General features: G+C 35.6%; 1 protein-coding gene across 3 annotated transcripts; it reads left to right on the forward strand.

Annotated features, from left to right (window-relative positions):
* Positions 1-76: 76 nt before the first annotated feature.
* LOC125651618 (vesicle transport protein USE1-like) lies at positions 77-26,936 on the forward strand. Of its 3 annotated transcripts, none has more exons than XM_048880304.2 (6): positions 77-212; positions 9,675-9,727; positions 9,987-10,065; positions 12,812-12,935; positions 24,512-24,678; positions 25,072-26,936. In XM_048880304.2, the coding sequence occupies exons 1-6, from the start codon at positions 117-119 to the stop codon at positions 25,252-25,254; spliced, it is 702 nt and encodes a 233-aa protein (XP_048736261.1). In that variant the 5' UTR covers positions 77-116; the 3' UTR covers positions 25,255-26,936. The 3 variants fall into 3 exon arrangements, with proteins under 3 accessions (XP_048736261.1, XP_048736260.1, XP_048736262.2); XM_048880303.2 differs by having other exon boundaries at positions 78-212; positions 12,809-12,935; XM_048880305.2 differs by lacking the exon at positions 77-212 and adding an exon at positions 5,301-5,333 and having other exon boundaries at positions 12,809-12,935.

Below are 26,936 nucleotides of genomic sequence, written 5' to 3' on the forward strand. Positions count from 1 at the left end.
TTATAAAATCATTCATAGAAGGCAGAAGCTGTCGAGTAGCTATAGAATTCTACGTACGATTTACTACCGTAAAGCTGGGTAACTCTTTTGCATTGAAAAGCACAAAATTTTCCAATATGGCGTCAAGAACTGAATTAAATTTTAAGAAATTGTTAATTAGGTGCGAAACGATGGCAAAAGACAGAAGTTCTGGGGATTGGAGGTTTGAGAAGGTAGATATATATATACTTCTGAGAAAGGGTTTGTTTATCCTTGATTTATTTATGGTATATCCGTAAATTTCTTTATGAGTACCGTGGCATATGTTCTACAGGATGGGAACACTTCCCTATAGCGAGCTTTTCACGACAAAACGCGATTATCTCTCTTTACTTATGCCTATGCTCGGCGCTTACGGCCTTTGAGCAAGGAAGGATTTTTATCGTGCTACAGCTGCTGTGACACGGGGCCTCGGTTTTTGTGGTCTCTGACAGGTCCAGTCCAAAGACTATTTCTACCTACGTAGCTACTTATAGCTACCTAGGTATTTAAACCTACTCCAAGTAGTTATTTTTACCTACTTTTTCCTTAACTTGCATTTCGTGCCCAAACGCAGGGACGGCACAATATAGTGTGTACCAAATTTCTTGATTCACTTACACCGACGATGAATACCACAAAAATATTGGACAAAAAAATGATTACTTTCTAACCTTTCAAATTTTCATCAATAACTACACCCAGTCCCATTTTCTAGGAGCCTAGGATCAAAGCTATGTGATAAGAAGTCTAGAATATCTTACAAATCTGTTTTAATGTTAAAGTTTACCTTCATGCATTTTTACATGATACATAAAACGACTGACCTGTTTATAAGATGCGCCTTAATTATGATTTATTTATATTTTTAAAAACAGGTAAAAGTAGCTACTTTAAGTAGGTTTATATACCTAGGTAGCTATTAATAGCTACGTAGGTAGAAATAGTCTTTGGACTGGACCTGTCTGACTTTCATCTGAAGGACCGCACCATTTAATTGCCTCTTATAACAAGCAAGGGGTATTGAGGACCTATTCTAACCCAGATCCCCATATGACATATATCTCTTTTATGTACTGTCCAGGGTCGCTAAATGCGAGTAAAATTTTGTGTGGGCACCAAAATTTGCTGTTTCGCTCGCCCACATGGCGAGTGATTTCTATGAACAGGAATCAATAATTGTATCAGGTTCAGTAATCAGTATATCTTTAGCAACCAGACGCTTGCACGAATTTTACCCAAGTCGATTGGCAAGATCACTGATGCCAAAAGAGCAGAAGTTTTTGAGCTTGCTGGAAAAAAAGAACATGATTGCAGTCTTCATGACGATTATGACATAGAGATATGAAAAATTAAAAAGCTACTGTTAGTACAAAGAAAGCAGCGTTGTTGTCAGAACAAATGGAAACAAATATTGGAGTTGGAATTTACAAATAATTTAATAATGAATGTTTTTGTGGTAGAGTATATTTATGCATTGTAGCGGTCAGCCGGGTTTGATCGCCGGTGGCCATTTAGCTCACTCAGTTGGTAGAGCATCTGACTAGAGATTCAGGGGGCCCGGGTTCGAATCCCAGTCTGGTCCATTGCATTTTCTCCCTTCCTGTTACATTTGGTGCCATGACTAGCCCCTGGAACTGACAGGTGAAAATGCCTGCCAGGGGATAAAGATCCTGGGTTGATGTCTTCAGGTGTGAAGACATTTAAGGAGGAAGGGGTGTAGCAGTCAGCCGGGTTCGATCACTGGTGGCCAGTAAGCTCAGTTGGTAGAGCACCTGACTAGAGATTCAAGGGGCCTGGTTTCGAATCTCTTCCTGTTACAGCGTATTATATGAAATAAAAAAGTTTGGAAACCTATTATCAACTCCTCGAAATATTACTAATATTACTATGCATTCAAATGGTATAATGAAACAAACGAGCACAAAATACATGATCCATTAACATGTCTCATGGATTCCTTGCATTTTATTCATCAGATGTGGGCTAGCATGTTTTGTTGTGGGCTCCCAGAAATAACATTTCAGGAGCCCACTTGGCTCCTGGACATTTTAGTTAAGTTTCAACTCTGCTGTAACATCACAAGCCAGGGCATTAAAAAAAACACCTGGTGCTTGTATCATTTCTGTTAGTAGTGTAACAGGAAGGGAAAAAATGCAGTTTAAATGTGCATTGAACGGTAACCCAAGGCAACAACGGGAGATTCTTACATATGATTTTCGAGTTCAACCATTGTGCCAATGTGGAATCCATTTACATAGGTAATAAAAATATTCTAAGTACCTGAAGCGGGCAGGGGGTGTTTAAGACATGGTAGATGTCATTCCTTGGGATGTTGATAGTATATCTATATTAATATATGGGACAAGTCCCTATGTATGAACTGTAGTATTTTGGATGATTCGGTACTAAGACATTTTGGCACCTGGTAGGACATTTCAGCCTTAAAGACAGTTTGGCATTATGGATGTTTCGGCACCTATTGTTAGATATATTTCAACACCTGTTTTTTTAACGTAGGTCGCGGGTTCACCTTTTTTCTCACTCGAAAAACCCACCTGAAAATTTGACCGATGTATCTTGACAATGTATATACTAGTTTGTGAAAATTGTTTTTCATTCAACAGCACAGCTGTTTTTAGTAATTACATCTTCAACATATCATTGCTTTAACAGTAGCGACACTGTTTTCCATTGAATTATATAGAAAATTATAGTGATTAACTTAGTTTATTCATTGCATAATTCAACAAAATAGACAGAATTTGGTGCTGTTCATCTTGATAATATTGATATCAAAGCGAAACAAAACATTTTGAAAAATATTTATGAAAAAAAATTATGGGGTAATCGAGTTCGTTTTTTAAAGAAAAAGATGTCAAGGTTTGATAAAAACCATCAACGCAGCAGTTTTTAACAAATAACGTTGCAAATATTAGCAACGTCATTCAACAACGTTATTCATTTATTTTTTAATATGCATCACTTCAAAAAGAACTCAAAATAAAGCTATTGATTCCTGGTTTTGAAGGGGAAATCAAATATTTATGGGCAAAATAATCAATTATTTACAATATATATTGCAAAATTTCTTAATACAGTATATATAAACATGTACATTTATTGCTATATATCTTAATCATGTTGCACAACTAATAATTGAAATTCTTTTCTTCTTTTGCTATCACATGATTGCAGTAACAATGAATAAACTAATATAATAATAGTATAGTTGTATTTTTTTAATCCCATTAAGGTTAAATTCTTTTTTTCATATAGTTTAATTATGTCTTAAAGCTGTATGACCCGTTCATGTTCATGTATTATATTTGTACATAATTACTTTAAAGCAGATTAATTACTTTACAAAGTTATCAACTTTCCCTTAATTACATGCTTGAAAACATCTGCATGTAAAAGAAAACAGTGAGAATATTATTTAGAAAGTAAATATAGTGTGGTACATATATAAATCATCCGGAAAACCTCAGGCCTTTCACCCAAAGCAAGGTGTATTCAATGAAAGACCCAAGGTGTTCCGGATAACGCATAAATTATACAGTGTTAGACGTCTATAAATAGCCCCACGCACGTCAGGGGAATCCCAACAAGATGTATTAATTAGCTCAGACGCAAATGTCTAGTTTTAAGGCTGAAAGAGGGTAAAGCAACGAATTACCAAGATGTATTTGATATTTTTATTTCTATTAAACTTATGGCACGGTACTGTTGTAACAAAATACACAGCTTTACACAGATAAGACCACCTATGATCTGAACGTTTGAACTGCACATGTGACTGTCATTTGAAATGGCAGAGTGACGCAGTGGTTTGTAAACACCGATTTAGAATTAAATAATTTTGGTTAAAACAGGTGAAATAATGTATGACATGTCATACAGCATCATAACTACATACCTGCGATGATTTAATAGTGTTTTTACGAGATGGAAAAAAAATGTTGTAATTCGGACCATACAACTTTAATATTCTAACCAGAAAAACATTAAAAAGTTGTTTCTATTTTATAATATATTTATGTTTATTTAACACCCCTCCCTCCCTCACAAACACGTAGAAATGCTCACTTTCCCAAGCCAAATAACCCCTCGAAAACATCTACGTGGTTTAAAACTATGATTATTTTTAACTTGTATTGCTGATTCACCTAAAACGTCTGCTACTTTATTTAATTTTCGACCAACTTCACTCTCTTGTTCATTTTAGATTTAGAGTCTTTAGCCCATTACAGGGTTTGAAATAACCACGCGCCTGACTGCCCGAGACGATAAATTTTGCCACGGGCAAATAAATTTTTTGGCATAGAGGTCCGACGGGATGTGATGAAATATCCTCTAAATAAAATTTTGATGAATCAAATTCATTATTGTACCTGTAACAAAGTGGACAGACCTCGTCAATTTAGTACATTTTACTGCATATTCTACCACAATTCAATGAAATATAATGAACTAGTCTAACGAATTAGATCAATCGTACTTCATTAGAAGATTGATACATGTACTAGTAATACATGTAAAAGTAATTTCCTTAGGGCTAGTAGGTCTTTGGCAGGGCTAGCAACTTTTACAAGCAGTCAGCCCTGCATGTCTAGCTAATTTTACAGCAAGTTTCAAACACTCAAAGAAGTTCAACTTTGCTAGAATACATGTAGGGTCTATTTTTTACTTGCTGTTCCCCAGGAAGACATAAACAAAATTAAGCGATTTGGAGTAAATTCTACTTTGATAATAACTATTGGTAATATCTGTGATATCGGTAAAGTGTATTACGTTCTTTATATTCAGTCAGTGACCCATGTATACTTTATTCAGACAACTGTTACGTCACAATTGAATGTGCACGTAAAAGGACGTTGAGTCATAGGATTTGCATACCCGAAAAGCAAACCCATGACCTACGTTAAAGTGCATTCATTGGAATTGGATGTTTGTATGACAGTTTTTCGAAATTAGTTTGAATGGTTGCATACATGTGATATATCCCAGATTGATTTAAGGCTTCTGAAATTGAGCAGGCATAACATGTTTCCTGTTAGGAGAATCTTCGGGATTAAAACTGCAATTCAAAATGATGAAAATAAAGTCATTCTCTTGGAAACTGACCCCAGTGTTATTTCTGATGAAAGCAATTTCCACATAGATACATGTAAATCTTTAACATAATTTTCCTTGTTTTCAGTTCCAAAAGTGAAAATTGGGGTTGAAAATGGCTTTATTTGTCAAAAAAAAATGTCATTAAAAAATCTCCAATAAATGACCCCCAATCTCCTAGAATGGATCCAACACTGCATGTATGTAATTGTTTGTAGATCGTGAAACTTGTTTATAAAATGCTCGTTCGTTCTGTTGCTATACCTTGCTTCATATAACAGAGGATAATATTCAAACTCCAAACATGTTTTTATACAGCTTTTTCCAATAATTAGAATGATTCCTGCAGATATCCTAATCCTTTAAGAATTTTGTTTCTCTGAATTTAAGGTAACTCACTGCATGTTGAAAGAGTTTCAAATCAGCACAAAATGTTTTAATCATGAAAGATATGATGATATGTAATAAGTACATATCGTATGTCAAAAAGGCAGAAAATATGCAATTCTGGATAACTAATTAACATGATTTTCAATAATTCATTTAAATTAATTTGAACAAAAGACTCGGGGGGCATTTGAACTCGGGATCTGCAGACCCTAACCTGGTACTTTATCCACTAAGCTACAATGATAGACAAATAAATCAGTTAATACAAATAATTTAACAAAACATTTAAATTCCCATCTTGTGACATAGTGTCATAAAAGGTTTGCATCATTGTATATAATGAGCTACCTTAATCGGGTTTTTTTTTTCAAGGGTATAAATTTTAAATTTACATCATACTGATATCATTAAAAATATGTCCGCCTTCAAGTGGAATTTTCATGAACACTGAACAATATTGCATATATTGTTATTACTGAGCCATTAACATGCAAACAAATATTAAGTAAGACACATGTTTTGTAGAATCTAATATCTTATACACATGTAATCAGTTCTTTGAATTCATTATTTTATGGACCCTTCTTATCTGAAATGTTGGCATGGGGTGTTATCCATTTATTTTTAACATTCTCTTGGATGGAAAAGTTTATAATGTCCATTCAAATACAAATTAAATTCCTGAAAATTCATATCATTCCTTACACACAACACTAGAAATGTTGAAGGTAATTGATTCTATAGTTATAATTTTGCAATGCATCAATCCATAATCATAAAATTTTGATGTTTACATCTGCATGTTTTTTTGATGTTACATAACATTTTTCATCATTTATTTTGGTGGCTGATTTTAAATTACATTTATTTCACAAGATTGTGCTATATATACCTCTATCTTGACATCATAAACATGATAAATCATGTACATAAAAACGTGATTGATCTCCCAGCAATTATCTACATGGGTCACTTATTATGTTATGTAATGTTGCATGCTTTGCTCACTCCAGGTGATATTTTTCACACATAGAGATAACAATGTGACATAAAAGCCATATACATGTATATAGAGCCACACTCTGTCATACCATGATCAGTTTTATTCATTGTATTAAACATCAATCCCAAGCACCATCTTGAATGTTGCATTTTTATTCAAATTGATGGCAAATTCTAGATTAAGCTGTGATGTGTAAGAAATTTTAGAAATACCATAATGTTTCATTTTAATATTAATTATGATACAGAATGTTCTATGTGCTAAAACATTTTAAATCAGGTGCAGAAACATCTTAAATCAGGTGCTGAAACATCTTAAATCAGGTGCAGATCGAAGCATCTAAAATCAGGTGCAGAAACATCTAAAATCAGGTGCAGAAACATCTTAAATCAGGTGCAGAAACATCTTAAATCAGGTGCAGATCGAAGCATCTAAAATCAGGTGCAGAAACATCTAAAATCAGGTGCAGAAACATCTTAAAGGGACTGATATTTTGTTTTTCATTTTTATTAAATTATCAAAATCTACTGTCTAATGCATTTGAAAGGGCTTACAAAAACATTGAGGTTAGTTCAATTTAGAGAGTTTATTATTTGTTTTGTAAACAAAGACTGCAGTATGTTATTGTTTACGAAGATTTCAAAAGAAATGAAAATCAATCTGAGTTTATTATGTCTATCACATTTCAAGTAATCTTTAGGGAAAATGTGTCGTCTAAAAGTTAAATTGGTAACCGTGTAAAATTAAGATGCTTTAAATTACAAAATTAACATCTCAATGGTTGTTTGTAAACATAAAAAGATTCCAGTCTTTGTTTACATAACACATAGTTTAGGCTAAAATATTACTCTTATCCTTGTATTCAGAAGGTCACAACTTTGGTCAACATTAAATGGGTTATATTTTTGATATTTAACATCAAAACTGAAAAATATTTTGTTAAAAAAATCGTGAACCAGTCCGTTTAAATCAGATGCAGAAAATCTAAGTGTTGATCGAAGCATATCTTAATGCTGAAATGTCCTGTGTTCCATTAGTGCTGAAAGGTTGTGCACCTGAACTGTAAACTAGCATTTGAAGGATCCGGACTACTAAAGAATTGTTGACTTTCAAATACGCTCTAACATTTCCCATACATTACTTGTGTATACTAGGAAGGATAGACAAAAATGTGCTCAGTTTGTGTTGGAACACTATCCAATGTAATTGTACAGTAAATAATCAAGATTATGTGTGTCATTTTGGTTTTCAGGTTTCATGTACTGGTATAAGAAATGTGGCATATCGTTAAAAAAAAAATTATAAGTTCAAAGAATGAATTGTTTTTGTACATTATATTCCCATATGACTATTATTTATAAAAAAAACAACCCTGGTATTTGGAGATATTTTATCTGGATGCTGAGAACATGTGAATTTTAGAAAAAGGTCACATGGGATAAACAAAGTTTATGTAATTTATATTTGCTGCTGAGCACTCAAAATTTCCTCTCCATGCACATATTTGTCAGTGGAGGTTACTTTGCAAGCCCTCCATTGAGTTAAAAATGTGCTCACTGTAAGTGACAAAGCATTTGATATTGTAAACACATGATAAACAAATAACATTGTCTTTGCTGAACAATATGGTATACTCACATTGTTATCTGTTTTCAAACTTCCTTTTTTTTTTTGATAAAGCTAATACAAGCATTGTCAGACATTGAATTGAAATCAGCTTTCTATCAGACCTAGCCAGAAGGCAGTTGACAGGAAAGAGGAGTTGATAACTATAGAAGTAGCATTCAGAGACGGCCTATTGCTAGGGTGATTATTAATTGACTTAAGAACCAATAAACCAATTTCTCAATTATTCACTTGCTTATAAATGATCAATACAGTATCTATGGATGTTGTATTAGTTACAAGTAATGTGAAACTTGAATCATCCACATGGTTGTACAGTTACAATTTTGTGAGTTTGGGTCACATATCTACAAATATTTATATTTCCAATGTTTGTGCCTTCAGTATATCTTTACAAATTGTAATCATATGATAGTTATTTCCTCATGAACGTGCTGTGAATGTAAACAATCTACGTATGAATCAGGATAAATATAGTACATCTATTTCAACGGTTGGGAATTCCGACAGAAATGAAAGTAGAATATAAAAAATATATATTGTTAATGAATGTGATACAGATGTGAATAATGTGTGTATGAATTTCGATTATCGTACTATTTTAGAAGCTGGTAATTCTGACAGAATTAAGATTGTATTGTAAATATAAAAAAATAAACTTCATTTTTGAAAGTACATGAGGGTATGAGCTGCGACACTTCACGTCAGCGTACTTTTTGTGAGTTAACGATTCACGATTCATGAGGTATGTACCAGCTGTGAAATCTTGCAGTTCATAATGTATTTTCAGAAATGAGATTTATTTCTTATATGTACGACATTTAGGGACTAACTATTATCTCATTTGTTATTTGTGACCATATATTAAAGCTCACTGAATAGTTGTGAACTTGAGCTTCACCGGTGACTGTGTCAGTAGAGTCAGTAAAATGGAGGTTTGCGATTGTTCACTCTGCATTAAGAGTCGTAAATAACAAATCTGATGATGGTTATTCCCTTTCTAAAGCAATTTCACAGTTTGCTTGATGTTTACATTTTATTTGTTAAGTTTTTCCTTTTTATATCTTAAATACGTACATTACAAATTATTTATGTTTGCCATTATATTTTTGCGTCATTCTATTATGACATCACAATGGAAAGCTTTCAATCTGTCTTGTTAGTGATCATATAACTGCCTTAAACATCAGTGCATTAGCCAATCAGAATGCAAATTACTATGCAAACAGTTTCATTAGCATTTATCTTTAAAAAGTAATTCGTAATAAAAATCGTAAAAAAAAAAAAAAAAAGTTACGTGTAATCATGCGGTGACAGTTGACCAAGAGATTCACTGCTGTGGAATGCGTTTATGCTTGTGAAACAGACAGAGTGTGTTAGCAAACTGAGAAATTTTTGACCCAAAAAACCTGTTTTACCTGTGAATGAATTAATCCTTGAAAACATTTTTGTAAGTCTCTATGATGAATAGAATAAATTAAATGTCTTCTGTTTTAAAATGCATAATGCTTTGTTTTTTCAGTATGTGGAAACTCTGCAAGATTTATTAGGTGAAATGAAAAGGTCTCGTGTCAGGTATGGAACTGAAAGTGAAGATTTCATCTCAACAAAGTGCAGAAAAACTGGATTAATCATGTTTTTTATAATTGTTTTATGTTGATTTTTTTGTGTTGATATGATTGTACAATGTACCAAACAGTATGAAATTAGTATGACAGACATAGATGTATCTTTAGTCAAAAACAAATGAATAGTATGGTCCAATTTCTCATGATATGCTTTAAGAATTTCAACAATGTCATCTGATTTGATGATAATCATTTCAAACTTTTAGTCGTCCTCCTCAGGAAAGTTTAGATGAGTACAGCGAGAAAGTGAAAAATCTGAGGGAGATGATGGAGTCTGACAAAGGGGTAGGTCCATTAGTCATCTGTTTACCAGACATTGTACTAAAGCAGTATTGTAGAACCAAGAATTATCTGTTTACCAGACATTGTACTAAAGCAGTATTGTAGAACCAAGAATTATGTTTACCAGACATTGAACTAAACCAGCATTGTAGAACTAGGATCTGTTTTTAAATCATTGTTTATATTTATATAAAGTAATAGATGAAATTAAATGATGAGTGATTTATTTTGGGATTGCAGACGATTCCCCGTACATAGTTTATTGAGACAGACATGCTATAGTATCACAGTTGGAGAACTCTGTGACATGTATTCCTTTTTCAAGTTAAAAAAAGATTCAGTTGACTGAAATGTTATTAATCCAAACTGCCGAGAATGTTAAAATCTCATGTAATACTGTAGATTCCTAAATATACGCGAGGACTTTATTATTGCATAACTTCACGAGAGGCATCACTCGCTTAATAAGATTATTCACTTTTATTTTTCTGATGTTAAAATATATATGTAAGAGCTCTTGATTAACAGGCCAAATGGAAATTCATTTTCATGCAATTTGATGTTTACAAGTCATTTTGCCATATTAAGTCCTTGTGTAAAATTATGAATCTACAGCATACATCTGATGTACATGTAATACACTTAATTACTGCCCTGATGTACATGTAATACACTTAATTACTGCCCTGATGTACATGTAATACACTTAATTACTGCCCTGATGTACATGTAATACACTTAATTACTGCCCTGATGTACATGTAATACACTTAATTACTGCCCTGATGTACATGTAATACACTTAATTACTGCCCTGATGTACATGTAATACATTTAATTACTGCCCTGATGTACATGTAAATACACTTAATTACTGCCCTGATGTACATGTAATACACTTAATGCCCTGATGTACATGTAATACACTTAATTACTGCCCTGATGTACATGTAATACACTTAATTACTGCCCTGATGTACATGTAATACACTTAATTAATGCCGTGATGTACATGTAATACACTTAATTAATGCCCTGATGTACATGTAATACACTTAATGCCCTGATAAACATGTAATACACTTAATTACTGCCCTGATGTACATGTAATACACTTAATTAATGTCCTGATGTACATGTAATACACTTAATTACTGCCCTGATGTACATGTAATACACTTAATTAATGTCCTGATATACATGTAATACACTTAATTAATGCCCTGATGTACATGTAATACACTTAATTAATGCCCTGATGTACATGAAATACACTTAATTAATGCCCTGATGTACATGTAATATACTTAATTAATGCCCTGATGTACATGTAATACACTTAATTACTGCCCTGATGTACATGTAATACACTTAATTAATGCCCTGATGTACATGTAATACACTTAATTAATGCCCTGATGTACATGTAATACACTTAATTAATGCCCTGATATACACATAATATAGTTAATTAATGTCCTGGTGTACATGTAATACACTTAATTAGTGCCCTGATGTACATGTAATACACTTAATTACTGCCCTGATGTACATGTAATACACTTAATTAATGTCCTGGTGTACATGTAATACACTTAATTAATGCCCTGATATACACATAATATAGTTAATTACTGCCCTGATGTACATGTAATACACTTAATTACTGCCCTGATGCAGGGTTCGAAATTAACTTTTTCAAGCACTAGTCCGTACGGACTAGTCACTGTTGATGTTCACTAGTCCGCAAAGCATTTCACTTGTCCGTCCAGTACATCATATTAAATGATCTTCATTTTATTCAACAATATTTAATGAAACCAAACACATCACAGTTGCAATCAATTTAATTTCTGACATGTACAGAAGAAAGAGACCACCATATTTTATTTCGCATTCAAGATCTTCAAAAGCATACAATATTAACCTCCGAGTTAATCCTTTTATAAACATCCATAAGTGCGTTCGGGATCGACATTCCTGTTGTTTTCGTGCTCAGATCTTAGAGCCACAGGAGTTCGAAATTTTATCAATAAAGTCAATAAAATTCACTCGATTGACCAAGTCATGAGCTATAGTGTTGTGAACTACTGTGTTAGAGTCGCGAATGACGAGAACATGTGCGCACAAACGTGCATGTTCTCAGACCACACTACTTGCAATTCTTGCACCTAGAATATGTTCTTTTGATGTGTACTCGGCGTTCGGAATCGGCAGGAATTTGACAATTTGTGCACGTTCGAAGAACGGCGGTCTCGAATGCACTCCATGTGTTTGGAAGCTCAGGATGTCATAGTCACACAAACACTTAACCTTGCAGGTAATTAATCGACCATAAGTTCAAACATCTAAGAGACTCTGACAAATCTTGCTAAAAATCTTTACCATATTCAAGATTGATTTCCGGATTTCACTAGTCCGTACGGACTAGTGCTATAGAGAGTTCACTAGTCCGACACGTTTTTTTACTAGTCTCGGACTTACGGACATGAGTTAATTTCGAACCCTGTGATGTACATGTAATACACTTAATTAGTGCCCTGATGTACATGTAATACACTTAATTAGTGCCCTGATGTACATGTAATACACTTAATTAATGCCCTGATATACATGTAATACACTTAATTAGTGCCCTGATGTACATGTAATACACTTAATTAATGCCCTGATATACATGTAATACACTTAATTAGTGCCCTGATGTACATGTAATACAGTTAATTAATGCCACATTTTTCTTCAGAAGACTTTAGCCATGGATAAAAAGTTGCCAGAGGAACGACAAAGTAACTCCCGACTGTCGCTTGTCCAAGACCAGGCACGGTACCACCGCGACGAAAGGGAAGAACTCTTGGGAGGAAAACAAATGGGTAATTATCATAATATTCATCTCTATACACAACCTGTAGTTGGTTAATGCTGACATTGTACGTTTGTAAATGGATAATAGGAACTATCATATTGTAAAGGGATAATGCTAATCATGTTCATCAGTGAAATACAGACAGTGTGACAACTGACAACTATGACATCAGTGAAATACAGACAGTGTGACAACTGACAACTGTGACATCAGTGAAATACAGTGTGACAACTGTGACATCAGTGAAATACAGACTGACAACTGTGACATCAGTGAAATACAGATAGTGTGACATCAGTGAAATACAGACAGTGTGACAACTGTGACATCAGTGAAATACAGTGTGACAACTGACAACTGTGACATCAATGAAATACAGATAATGTGACATCAGTGAAATACAGACAGTGTGACAACTGTGACATCAGTGAAATACAGACAATGTGACAATTGACAACTGTGACATTATTATACCCCCCGCAACAAGTTGTGGGGGGGGTATACTGGAATCAGGTTGTACGTCTGTCTGTCCGTCCGTCCGTCTGTAGACGCAATGGTTTCCGGGCTCTAAAGCATTATCCTTTCCACCTACCGTCACCATATCATACATATGGACTACCCATGGGATGAAGATGTTCCCTATCGATTTTGGAGTCAAAAGGTCAAAGGTCATGCGCACTGGACATCGAAGTAGCAATATGGTTTCCGGGCTCTAAAGCGTTATCCTTTCCACCTACCGTCACCATATCATACATATGGACTATCCATGGGATGAAGATGTTCCCTATCGATTTTGGGGTCAAAAGGTCAAAGGTCACGTGCACTGGACATCGAAGTAGCAATATGGTTTCCGGGCTCTAAAGCGTTATCCTTTCCACTTACAGTCACCATATCATACATATGGACTACCCATGGGATGAAGATGTTCCCTATCAATTTTGGGGTCAAAAGGTCAAAGGTCACGTGCACTGGACATCGAAGTAGCAATATGGTTTCCGGGCTCTAAAACGTTATCCTTTCCACCTACAGTCACCATATCATACATATGGACTACCCATGGGGTGAACATGTTCCCTATCAATTTTGGGGTCAAAAGGTCAAAGGTCACGCGCACTGGACATCGAAGTAGCAATATGGTTCGGTTTGTCATGCCATTTGTTTTTTACACTCAGAAAAGAGGTAGTTTATACCTATTACCAACACCCTTTGGGAGATTGGGGTAAGCGGGGGGTATTCTTAGTGAGCATTGCTCACAGTACCTCTTGTTTGGAAACTGTGATCACTTTGACGTGATAAGAAAACAGTCATATTACTGTGATGTTATGTGATTAAGTTTTTTAGACAATAATTTTAGGCATTGTGTTCACTGACTTACTGCGGCTTCTTCTGGTTCAGATTAACTTTCCTCTGTTCCCAATTGTATTATCAAGTTTTTCTATAAATTTTCGTTCTCGACTAGGTATTTAGATGTCGTACGACTTGATTTCCTTCTGTCTCAGATTGTCTTGATAAGTTGTCCTGTTATTTTCATACAAAAGATATATAAATATTTTTAGTTGCCGTATGATTTGACTCTTCCGTCTCTAATTGTGATAGGAGGTCGCTCTATCAAATTCCGTGCATGCCAAGATATTCAATAGTTGTATGATGTGTTTTGTCAGATCAACTGACCTACCTCTGAGAGGTCATACTAAAAATTTTCGCTTTAGAAGAGGAACAAAAGCTGGACGCAGGCTCATTAGACATATCCGTACAGTGTGTGCTGAGCGGTCTAAATGTGTGGGACACCAGCAATCTAGAGTTAACATGGATAACCTAGTTTATATCTCATGTGATACACCCAGCACTCACATATCAGCTGTAACAGTCTCTGATGAGCCTAGCGAGGTTGTCCCTATTCCAACTGTTGGCAACCAGTTTTCAAAACAGAAGGGAAAAGAGGTGAAAGTGTCTCTGGAGAGAAATGTAAACATCAAACAATTGAGTGGTTTAAATGAACATAACTTAGTGTATATACCTACCAAGAACAAACATGTGCACATTACAGACAGATCCATCAGTCTGCATCTGATTAATGCAAGATCTGTAACAGGAAAAGCTATATCCCTCTGTGAATATATCACTGATAAGTGTGTTGACATCTTGGCAATAACTGAAACCTGGTTGCGTGAAGGAGATGATTCACATATAAATGACCTCTGTCACTCCGGGTACAAATACATTGGTGTGCCCAGACCTCCATCCAAAGGGGCTAGAGGGGGAGGGGTTGGTTTCGTTATCAGGGCCAGCATGGATATCACATGTACCCCTCAACCTGAATTCAAGACATTTAAAACTTGCGCGGTCAGACTCAATGGCAACCATCCTGTCACTCTAGTGCTTGTGTATCATCCTCCCCACTCACAACAGAATGATCTCACAGTGATCCAATTTCTCCGGGAGTGGGAACAGTTCCTGTCACACGTGTGCACCCATTATGACGAACCGGACATGTCCAACACCAAACAGATGCAGAACGTAATGGCTGGATTAGACCTCAAACAACACGTAGATGTCCCCACACATGCAGCTGGACACACTCTGGACTTAGTGTTCACAAGGAATGACCCTATGTACTCACTAGTAAAGTCAATCTCTGTGATTGATATAGGGATATCAGACCATTCTACTGTTACATGCCAACTCCATGCCTGTCCATTAAACCTGGCAAACAAAACTCAGCTAGCTAGGCAATTGAATCGCATCCCTGTGGAAATATTGGCACAGCAGCTGGGAGAATCGCTGTCTTCCATCAAAGAGGGAAGCAATGTCAACGATCTGCTGTAAGATTTCGATTCCAAAACAAAAGAGGTTCTGGACAACATAGCACCCCTTCGAACCATCACCATCAAAGGCGACTCCCTCAAACCGTGGTACAATGACTCAATCCATGAAGCCAGGCAACGGAGAAGACAGTTGGAGCGTAAAGCCATGAGCTCAGGCCTGGAGGTGCATATACAGATGCTTGCGGAGCAGACCCGAGCTGTGGTGCATATGATCAACTCCTTAAGTCCAGCTTTTATCAGGAAAAGCTCAGCACTTTGATACCATTTGATACCATCGATCATACCCTCTTGCTGGAGAGACTACATGAGGAAGTTGGATTGATGGACACAGCACTCCGTTGGGTACAGTCTTACTTGAGTGGCCGCATCCAAGCGGTGAAGATCAACACCAGCGTGTCCTCAGATGTACCACTGTCCACCGAAGTGCCCCAAGGGTCTGTTCTCGGCCCCCTTTCTCTTCCTGGTGTACCTTCTCCCACTCAGGAGAGTTATCAACTAGTATGCCATAAACCGTCATGGATTCGCAGATGACACTCAACTTTACAGCCGTTTGAGTGTAAAAACACTGCCATGCATACCTATCAAGTCAACAATATGGAGGAGTGCATAGCGAGTGTCTGAATCTGGATGACTGTGAACAAACTCAAACTAAATGATGGAAAAACTAAGATAATGGTGGTTGCCAATGCCCACAACCAGTGCCGCGTGAAGGATATCCGTCTGAAGATTGGTGAGGCAATATTGACATCTAAGTCTACTGTTAAAAACCTCAGTGCTGCCCTGGACGCCACCTTATCAATAGAAATACAAGTCAACTCTGTGGTAAGGAAGATGTACTTCAACATCAGGAGAATCTCCAAGATGAAACACCATCTCACCCAGGAAGTGTGTGCAAAGGTCATCAATGCAACAGTCATATCCCACCTTGATTATCACAATGCCCTCCTGCTTGGCATAACCGATCGCCTCCTGCACCGACTACAGATGGCTCAGAACAACACTGCACGTTGTCTCACAAGAACATGCTAGACAACATATTTCACCGGTACTTCAATAACTACACTGGCTGTCTGTAAAGCAACGTCTTGTGTTTAAAGTGCTGACAACCATACATAAGTCACTACACTCTCAGCACCAGCATACATGAGAGAGCTATGTCCTGTTTACCAGCCACATAGGACCTTGAGATCATCATCCGACCAATGGAAACTGGTAGTGAAGAAATCATCAAACAAATACGGTGCAAGAGCCATAAAAACACTAGGTGCACAATTGTGGAATAAACTGCCATTGAAACTTCGAGAGCTTGAAGCACATGGAGCATTCCGCAAGAACTTTAAAACACTCTTGTTCAAGGGTGAATATGCCCTGTGAATGTAAATTCAGTGCAATATCAAGGATTCCATGTGCAATGTCTTGCAAATTGAACTTTGGTCCAGTATACAGTATCCGCAACGTTATTCTTGACATGATAAACGATAGAACACGATACACGCACGATAGGATAGGATACACGCACGATACGATAGGATACACGCACGATACGATAAGATACACGATAAACCTGATAAACGCAAAACCTGATAAACGATCTTCACGATAGAGCTGATAAACGCAAAACACGATAAACGATCTTCACGATAAACGGAAAACCTGATAGACATGTTGTAAATTTAGAAACGGTTTAGACGGAACAAAATTTTGATACCTACAACATAATTACATTATGTTTACATTATGTTGATAATAATATTGAAGGATTTCAATGTTCATTATATACCTACATTACGGACAACGCGGATTTCTTGTTTCCCGCGTTCTCGCGATGGGAAAAAATCTAACGCGGTAATCTATAGGTAACTCCGCATAAAACCGCATTCTCATCGTGGGATGACTATCAGCTACCTGTCCCCGTCGCGGTAACATTTGTTTAAAACATTGATCGGTTTTGTACCATATAATTTCTTTAATCCATGGTCGTATGTTTTTTGGGGTTTTTTTTCTAATGCCATCACAGCTAAAAATTTTAAAAAATAATAAAATATATACGGCATTGAATTCATTATTTGATATCTATATGAATTTTATCAGCCAATGATTCTAAAACTTATATTGTCACCTAATGTTTAATATATAGATTATACAGGGAATTAACTAAATGTAATATAATGTAGTGATATCATGCTTCAGTAGCTCTCTTATGCTAATGTATATTACCTTGAGTATGAAATAAAACCAAGTAATATTGTGTGTGTAGCGAGGAGGGGGTTATTTTGCATCAAGCTCTAAGTTCACGGCTCATTCAACATCTCAAGTTATTTTCATAACGACCCCTTTAAAAAAAAATCAACCGCACTACACCTGTTAGATATTTTTACACTATGATTGATAATTGATAGTCATAAGTAATTGGAACATATTTATTTGAATTGATATTTTGTTAACAAAACATAAATAAACTGTTTAAAAAACATAAACAAAACCAGGCTTGTTTTAAATTCGCAATTTTGAAACGCTTAGTGTGTAAAAAAAATTCAAGTAATCATCAAAACCAACATAAATTTCCAGTATCTAACCGTACGAGTATTGGTACATGTGTACATGTACAAGGTATAAAAAAAAAAAAAAAACAACGATGACAGCGGAATCGTGCCCAGTTGAGCAGAATTTTGGGGGATGCAACACTCTTGCCCCCTTTTAAAACTTAATCTTCTAAATGTGTGAAATACAATGTCCCTGAGAATGTTAGCTGTCAAAACACGGGTGGTACACAAAATCAGATATAAGGACGCGCACAAGTTCAGCAGTTGCTATATAAGTAGCATACACGTGAAGAAGAAAAATCGGAAGAAAAAGAACCATTATTAAAATATACATGTATGTGATAAACAATGTAATTTACTGATTTTTCCTTTCAAATCGGAACTCCCTATTTTTCTGTTAGTGTTAATTACAAATAACTGTTTCTAGACAAACAAATGTTTATGAACTTCAGAAGAAGGAGCTTTCAGATTTACTGTGCTCGGTTTACTGTCCTACTTTCCAGACTACTTAGAATTAAATTGTGATAAATTTTCACTCTCTCTGGACAGACAAATAGCTCTTCTTCTGCCTTAAAATCGACAACTTTATGTTCTCCTTCAAATATACCGTCTTTCCTCAATTCCTAAAAAATAGCTTCTTTAACAAAACGAATAAAGGTTTCGGAAAGTATCGTACTTTTTCATTAGATTTTATATACGATCCCGATAATTTCCGAAGCTACACGATAAACGATTTTCACGATAAACGGAAAACCTGATACACGCAAAACACGATACACGATAGACCTGATAAACGCAAAACACGATAGAAAACGGAAAACCTGATACACGATAGGATAGGATATACACACACGATACGATAGGATACACGCACGATACGATAGGATACACGCACGATAGGAATGTCAAGAATAACGTTGCGGGTACTGTACGAATGCAACACGCCAGTTTCGAGATATGAACTCTTCTGTGTAGGAGGTGCATTTAGTGGAACTTTGAATGACTAAGTGGGACAGAGTGGACCTACAGTCAGCGAGGAAGATGATGAAATGTATTAAAAGCATTTTTTCTTTTGATATGTAAATGTGGGAAATACAAAATACTATCGATAGAAATGTTTTACTAAAGTGAAAACATAAAAACAATGTCAAATTTGCTAGTAATATCTTAGATATGGTACTTATGACCAACAAAATAATGTGATGTGATAAGAATTCTATGTATTTAATTACTCCCTAAATACTTATAACTTACTTAGTTTGTGTATCAGTCGAATTCGGGTGATCAAACAGTGTATGAGAAACTTACTGAGTACATTCACTTACGCAGTGATGAATATTAGTCCCACTCTCGTGTGTAAACAAATTGTTTCGCGCTTCACTATATACGAGAGTTCTCCAAAGGGAAATAATTCGGGTTTATCTCGAAATCAGCGTATTACCTGTGTGCCAGTTGTATCTTGTCTAGTCAAAGTCAACCACCTTGTCATTTTACTACCATGTTTTATTTAAAGTCTTTCTATTGTTTTATAGCTCTTGCAGGTCTTTTATTGGTATATTATCATTGATTATTAGCACAAACATTGTACAGGGTATAGAAACTATTATGTAATTTTGCGCTTTATAAATGAACAAAATAATAATAACTGTGACAGTATGTGGTAACTGTGAGACTCTCACAGTGAGAGTATGTGGTAACTGTGACAGTATGTGGTAACTGTGAGACTCTCACAGTGAGAGTATGTGGTAACTGTGAGACTCTCACAGTGAGAGTATTTGCTAACTGTGAGTGTATGTGGTAACTGGTCATTATGTGGTAACTGTGAGACTCTCACAGTGACAGTATGTGGTAACTGTGAGACTCTCACAGTGACAGTATGTGGTAACTGTGAGACTCTCACAGTGACAGTATGTGGTAACTGTGAGACTCTCACAGTGACAGTATGTGGTAACTGTGAGACTCTCACAGTGAGAGTATTTGCTAACTGTGAGTGTATGTGGTAACTGGTCATTATGTGGTAACTGTGACAGTATGTGGTAACTGTGACAGTATGTGGTAACTGTGACAGTATGTGGTAACTGTGATGTTATGTGGTAATTGTGACAGTATGTGGTAACTGTGACAGTATGTGGTAACTGTGACAGTATGTGGTAACTGTGATGTTATGTGGTAATTGTGACAGTATGTGGTAACTGTGACAGTATGTGGTAACTGAAATTATGTGGTAACTGGTCATTATGTGGTAACTGTGACAGTATGTGGTTACTGTGACATTATGTGGTAATTAGTCATTATGTGGTAACTGTGACAGTATGTGGTAACTGAAATTATGTGGTAACTGGTCATTATGTGGTAACTGTGACAATATGTGGTAACTGTGACAATATGTGGTAACTGTGACAGTATGTGGTAACTGTGAAAGTATGTGGTAACTGAAATTATGTGGTAACTGGTCATTATGTAGTAACTGTGACTTTATGTGGTAACTGTGACAGTATGTGGTAACTATGTGGTAACTGTGACAGTATGTGGTAACTATGTGGTAACTGTGACAGTATGTGGTAACTGTGACAGTATGTGGTAACTGTGACAGTATGTGGTAACTGTGACAGTATGTGGTAACTGACATGTGATAAATGTGACATCATTTGCTAACTGCGACATTTAAACAATAGAATACTTTCTTTGTTGTTTCATTGGGTGATGAAGGTAGCAAACATTGCTAAAAAATGCATATGTTAATTTATTTTGGCAATGATTGCTACCTTCATCACCCAATGAAACAACAAAGAAAGACATTTTATTGTTTATATTTGTATTTTTATGTATCTTTTAAAAATATAAACTAGATTTAGTACAAAAATACCTTATGGTTGACCCATTTGTCACGTTAAACAGAACAGCCAATGCACTCTTTGACCTTGATGATGCTCCACATTTGGTAATGATTACACAGACAGGTGGTACTAAAATCCAGATCAAACTAGTCTGCAACAAACATGCATTCATTGTTTATGATGAAAGCAATGTCAATTTCAAAAGAAATATAAGAGAACAGATTCAGTGAATGTAAATATTATGTGGTGAGGAAACTGACATAATTTATTTTTATTCTACTGTTGTATACACAGTGAGCTTGCTTGCTATAAAAATAAAAATTTGTCAGTCAGAAATGTGTAGCATTAATGACAATGGTCGGGATGTTCTTCATTCATTATTTGTACTGAAAATGATTTGATTTTTGATTTAACATCAAAGGATGCATCTGAAAGTTGTGATTTTAATGATACCAATCGTGGCATTTGTATTTATCAATTAGGGAACAAATTATATTTTAAGAAGTGGTGTTATTAAAACTGTTACTTACTACTTGTAAGAATTCTGCCAGGAACTCTGTCAGTAGGGATGTAAGAACTCTGTCAGTAAGGATCGAATGTAAGAACTCTGTCAGGAACTCTGTCAGTAGGGATGTAAGAAGTCTGTCAGTAAGGAATGTAAGAACTCTGTCAGGAACTCTGTCAGTAGGGATGTAAGAACTCTGTCAGTAAGGAATGTAAGAACTCTGTCAGTAAGAATATAAGTACTCTGCCAGGAACTCTGTCAATAAGAACTCTGTCAGGAACTGTCAATAAGAACTCGGTCAGTAAGAATGTAAGAACTCTGTCAGTAAGAATGTAAGAACTCTGTCAGTAAGAATATAAGTACTCTGCCAGGAACTCTGTCAATAAGAACTCTGTCAGGAACTGTCAATAAGAACTCGGTCAGTAAGAATGTAAGAACTCTGTCAGTAAGGATGTAAGAACTCTGTCAGTAAGAATGTAAGAACTCTGTCAGTAAGAATTTAAGAACTCTCAGTAAGGATGTAAGTAGTCTGTCAGTAAGAATGTAAGAACTCTGTCAGTAAGAATATAAGTACTCTGCCAGGAACTCTGTCAATAAGAACTCTGTCAGTAAGTATGTAAGAACTCTGTCGAAATGCGCATCTGGTGCATCAAAATTGGTACCGTATAAGTTTTACATGTAAGTAGTCTGTCGGTAAGAATGTAAGAACTCTGTCAGTAAGAATATAAGTACTCTTCCAGGAACTGTCAATAAGAACTCGGTCAGTAAGAATGTAAGAACTCTGTCAGGAACTGTCAATAAGAACTCGGTCAGTAAGAATGTAAGAACTCTGTCAGGAACTCTGTTAGTAAGGATGTAAGAACTCTGCCAGGAACTGTCAGTAAGAACTCTGAGAGGAACTGTGTCAGTAAAATCTCTGTCAGGAAGAACTCAACTGTCTGTAAGAACTCTGTCAGGAACTGTCGTCAGTAAGGATGTAAAAACTCTGCCAGGAACTCTGTCAGTAAGGATGTAAGAACTCTGTCAATAAGAACTCTGTCAGGAACTGTCAATAAGAACTCGGTCAGTAAGAATGTAAGAACTCTGTCAGGAACTCGGTCAGTAAGGATGTAAGAACTTGGTCAGTAAGGATGTAAGAACTCTGTCAATAAGAACTCTGTCAGGAACTGTCAATAAGAACTCTGTCAGTAAGGATGTAAGAACTCTGTCAATAAGAACTCTGTCAGGAACTGTCAATAAGAACTCGGTCAGTAAGAATGTAAGAACTCTGTCAGTAATGATGTAAGAACTCTGTCAGGAACTGTCAGTAAGAACTCTGTCAGTAAGAATATAAGTACTCTGCCAGGAACTCTGTCAATAAGAACTCTGTCGGTAAGAATGTAAGAACTCTGTCAGTAAGAATATAAGTACTCTATCAGGAACTGTCAGTAAGAAATCTGTCAGTAAGGATGTAAGAATTCTGTCAGTAATGATGTAAGAACTCTGTCAGTAAGAATATAAGTACTCTGTCAGTAAGAAATATGTCGGTAAGAAATCTGTCAGTAAGAACTCTGTCAGGAACTGTCAATAAGAACTCTGCCAGTAAGGATGTAAGAACTCGGTTAGTAATGACGTAAGAACTCTGTCAGGAACTGTCAGTAAGAAATCTGTCAGTAGGGATGTAAGAATTCTGCCAGTAAGGATGTAAGTACTCTGTCAGTAAGAATGTAACTACTCTGTCAGTAAGAATGTAAGTACTCTGCCAAGAACTCTTTCAATAAGAACTCTGTCAGGAACTGTCATTAAGAACTCGGTCAGTAATGATGTAAGAACTCTGTCAGGAACTGTCAGTAAGAAATCTGTCAGTAGGGATGTAAGAACTCTGTCAGGAACTGTCAGTAAGAATTCTGTCAGTAAGAATGTAAGAACTCTGTCAGAAACTGTATATAGTATAAGAACTCTGTCAGGAACTGTATATAAGAATTCTGTCAGTAAAGATTAAGAACTCTGCCAGGAACTCTGTCAGTAAGAAATATGTCAGTAAGAACTCTGTCAGGAACTGTCTATAAGAACTCTGTCAGTAAAGAATAAGAATTCTCTCGGTAAGGATGCAAACATACATGCTTCAGTTGCTGTAAATGACTAATTTTCGTAGTCACAATGTTAGTGAAAGTGTTTTCTGGAAGTCCAGTTACCTGTAACCTGTTGTTACTTGTTACCTGTAACCTGTTTTTACTTGTTACCTGTAACCTGTTGTTACTTGTTACCTGTAACCTGTTGTTACTTGTTACCTGTAACCTGTTGTTACTTGTTACCTGTAACCTGTTGTTACTTGTTACCTGTAACCTGTTGTTACTTGTTACCTGTAACCTGTTGTAACCTGTTACCTGTAACCTGTTGCTTGCCTTGGTAGAAACTTGTATTGGTGATCCATTTTAGAATATGTAATTTTGGATGGGTATCTGCACGCCTGTAAAACCTGTACAGTAACGTGAACGAGGAATTCTATAATGTTACTTCAGTTCATTAACAATGTTCTATACAGTAAAACATGCCTATAGCAAAGTTCTGGGGACTAACAATTCAGATTCGTTATATACGTAATTTGTTATATCCAAGTTCAGATGTTTTTTAAAACTATTGGGAATGAAATTCGCAATAAGCATAAATTCATTATAAGTGTGTTTGCTGTAACCATGTTTTACTGTAAGCATGAATTCATTATAAGTGTGTTTGCTGTAACCATGTTTTACTGTAAGCATGAATTCATTATTACTGTAGTCTGGTTTTACTAGTATGACAATTCATTCAGCTGATTTCATCATGCTTGCATTCAGAGTGTCATCAAACCTTACTGCCTGTATCGTTTTCAAACTGATGTACTTGATCCACAGATTCTGAATTACGACACCGCAACGTAACAAACAGCAGCGATACAGAAACAATGATCCGGCACCAGCGAGGAATGCACGAGAAATTGACAGAACAGATGTTGAATTTGACACGGAGTCTCAAAGAGAGCGTGAGGGATTCTGGTAAAATTGTCCAGGAAGACAACAAGGTACGTATACAATGGTATGGATTGGAACGCTTTTCATGCTAATTTTTGTTGATGACATTTCACTATTTTGCAAATTTTGCAGATTCATTATAATACATTTGGAGATAAATATCATACTTAAAACAAATTCAACTTACCAATTACTATTGCAAGTGTGAGAAAGCCGACTCTTTGTGCTGTGCATGTAACACAACCATTTAAAAAAGTCAATTTCACACATTTTAGTTAGTAAAAACTGTAAGAATTATTATGCACATGCATGCTTTTAAATTTGATCAATAACAACAATTAATATGTATGCACTACAGACAAATCTTCTGGTTTGAAGAGAAAGATGTAATAAAAATTTAAGAAAAAAATTTCCTTTTAGCAACCATTTTTGACAAATTTCAGACTTTAGAAACAAGTATGAAGTTAGCAGACTCGAACACAAAAAGACTCAAAGTAGAGAGCGACCGTCTTGAGCAGCATACCAAGACCTGCTCGTGGTGGATCTGGGTCATGCTTGTGTTTGTCACTCTTACATTCCTATCTATGATCGTCTTCATGCGCATGTTTGGCAAGAAAGCGTCTTGATATCCTGTTGAAGGTAGCTTGCGTAATTGTGATCGAATGTTTATGCTTACTAAGAGTCCATGATGGTGCTTGTTCATTTCTCTAGTGTGGGATAATGGATGGACTCTGTGTTTATGGCATGTGGGTAACTGTGATAGGAACTTGACGTGAAGGTGTTTCATATAATGAAAAAAAAATGTAATTTATTATGTGTGATTTAGTTTTAAAATGAATGGTTATGGTACAGTTTGACTGACGCTGATGTAGATTGTTATTTTATGTATGCAAATTGAATTTACATTTCATTTGAAAGGGACTGATTCACAATTTTCCCCCAAAATTTTGTTTTTCACTTTTAATGATCAAAATTTATTGTCTAATGTGTTTAAAAGATTTCACATACAAATTAAGGCCATACATCATCACAGAAGCACCGCCGCGGTGGCCAAGAGGTTAGAGCATTCGCCCCGCATGCGGTAGGCTTGGAGTTTGAATTCCAGCCGCAACAGACCTAAGTCGTTAAAACAGGTAGTGACAGTTCCATATTACAAAATTAACATTTCATTGGTTTGTTTGTATACATGAAAAGACTCAAGTCTTTGTTTACATAACACAGATTTAAGGCTACAATATTGCTTTTATTCTTGCGTTCAGAAATTCAAAATTTTGGCTGTCAACATTAAATCAGTTATATTTTTAATGTTTAACATCAAAAATGAAAAAAAAAAAATTCAAAAATCATGAACCAGTCCCTTTAAGTTGTATTTATGATTGTGTGTAAGCACCCGATAATCTGATCTATGTTAACTTTAATTTCACAATGAAACTTGTCTAATCTGACATGCACTGGGAGATATTTTATGTTAAAGATTGAAAATTAGATTTGGGGTCAGAATATGTAGTGCAATGGATAATTCAGGTATCTGATAAGACAGGTTTAACTGTACATGAAGATACTGAGCGTCTTCCAGTATAAGCAGTATTTACAAATGCATATTCAGGTATGCAGTAGTTAGTACACAATTTCAGATCTACTTCAAAGTTAATTCAGCACAACAATGAGAGCACTAATTGATATCAGGGTGGCGTAATCTATGGAGTACACTAAACATACCCCTACAAGTTAACTTATTTAAAAGTCTTTGTGTTTCTTGTTTTTTTTATACTGGCTATTGATGTTGTAGTGTATTTTCTGAAAATGTACACCCCTTTTAATTCTCTGCATTCAAGTAAAATGTAATTCACATTCGATTATTACCATACAGTTTTTCAAAGAAAATCTCTATCAAAGAATTTTTTTTTATCGTCATATTTATTTAACTTAGATTTGCCATGAAATGGTAGTGCATGAAAAATGCCACTCTGTGTTCTAATCTGTCAAAGGAAATTGTATAAATAATGTCTAGCGTTTGCTGAACATGGACTTTATTAAGAGAGAAGGTGTCTATATTTTTATGTTAACGAATAGCCTATGTGATGTTAGTTTTTATATCTGAAATGTGATAGAATGTTCCAAATTATTTGATTTCAAACTAGTTGTGTCTATCTTATTAGCTCTCAGTTTGAGCTCCAGTTTGCAAAATGATACCAAATAAAAATGTTTATGTTTTCAATGAAATCGCCAGTGGCAGTATTGGAGGTATAGATTATTGGAGGTGTCCCCCTGCTGCAATGTTAGTATGAATAAATGATGTAACACTGTG

This window comes from Ostrea edulis, chromosome 5 (assembly GCF_947568905.1).
Source record: "Ostrea edulis chromosome 5, xbOstEdul1.1, whole genome shotgun sequence".
Lineage (NCBI taxonomy): Eukaryota > Metazoa > Mollusca > Bivalvia > Ostreida > Ostreidae > Ostrea > Ostrea edulis.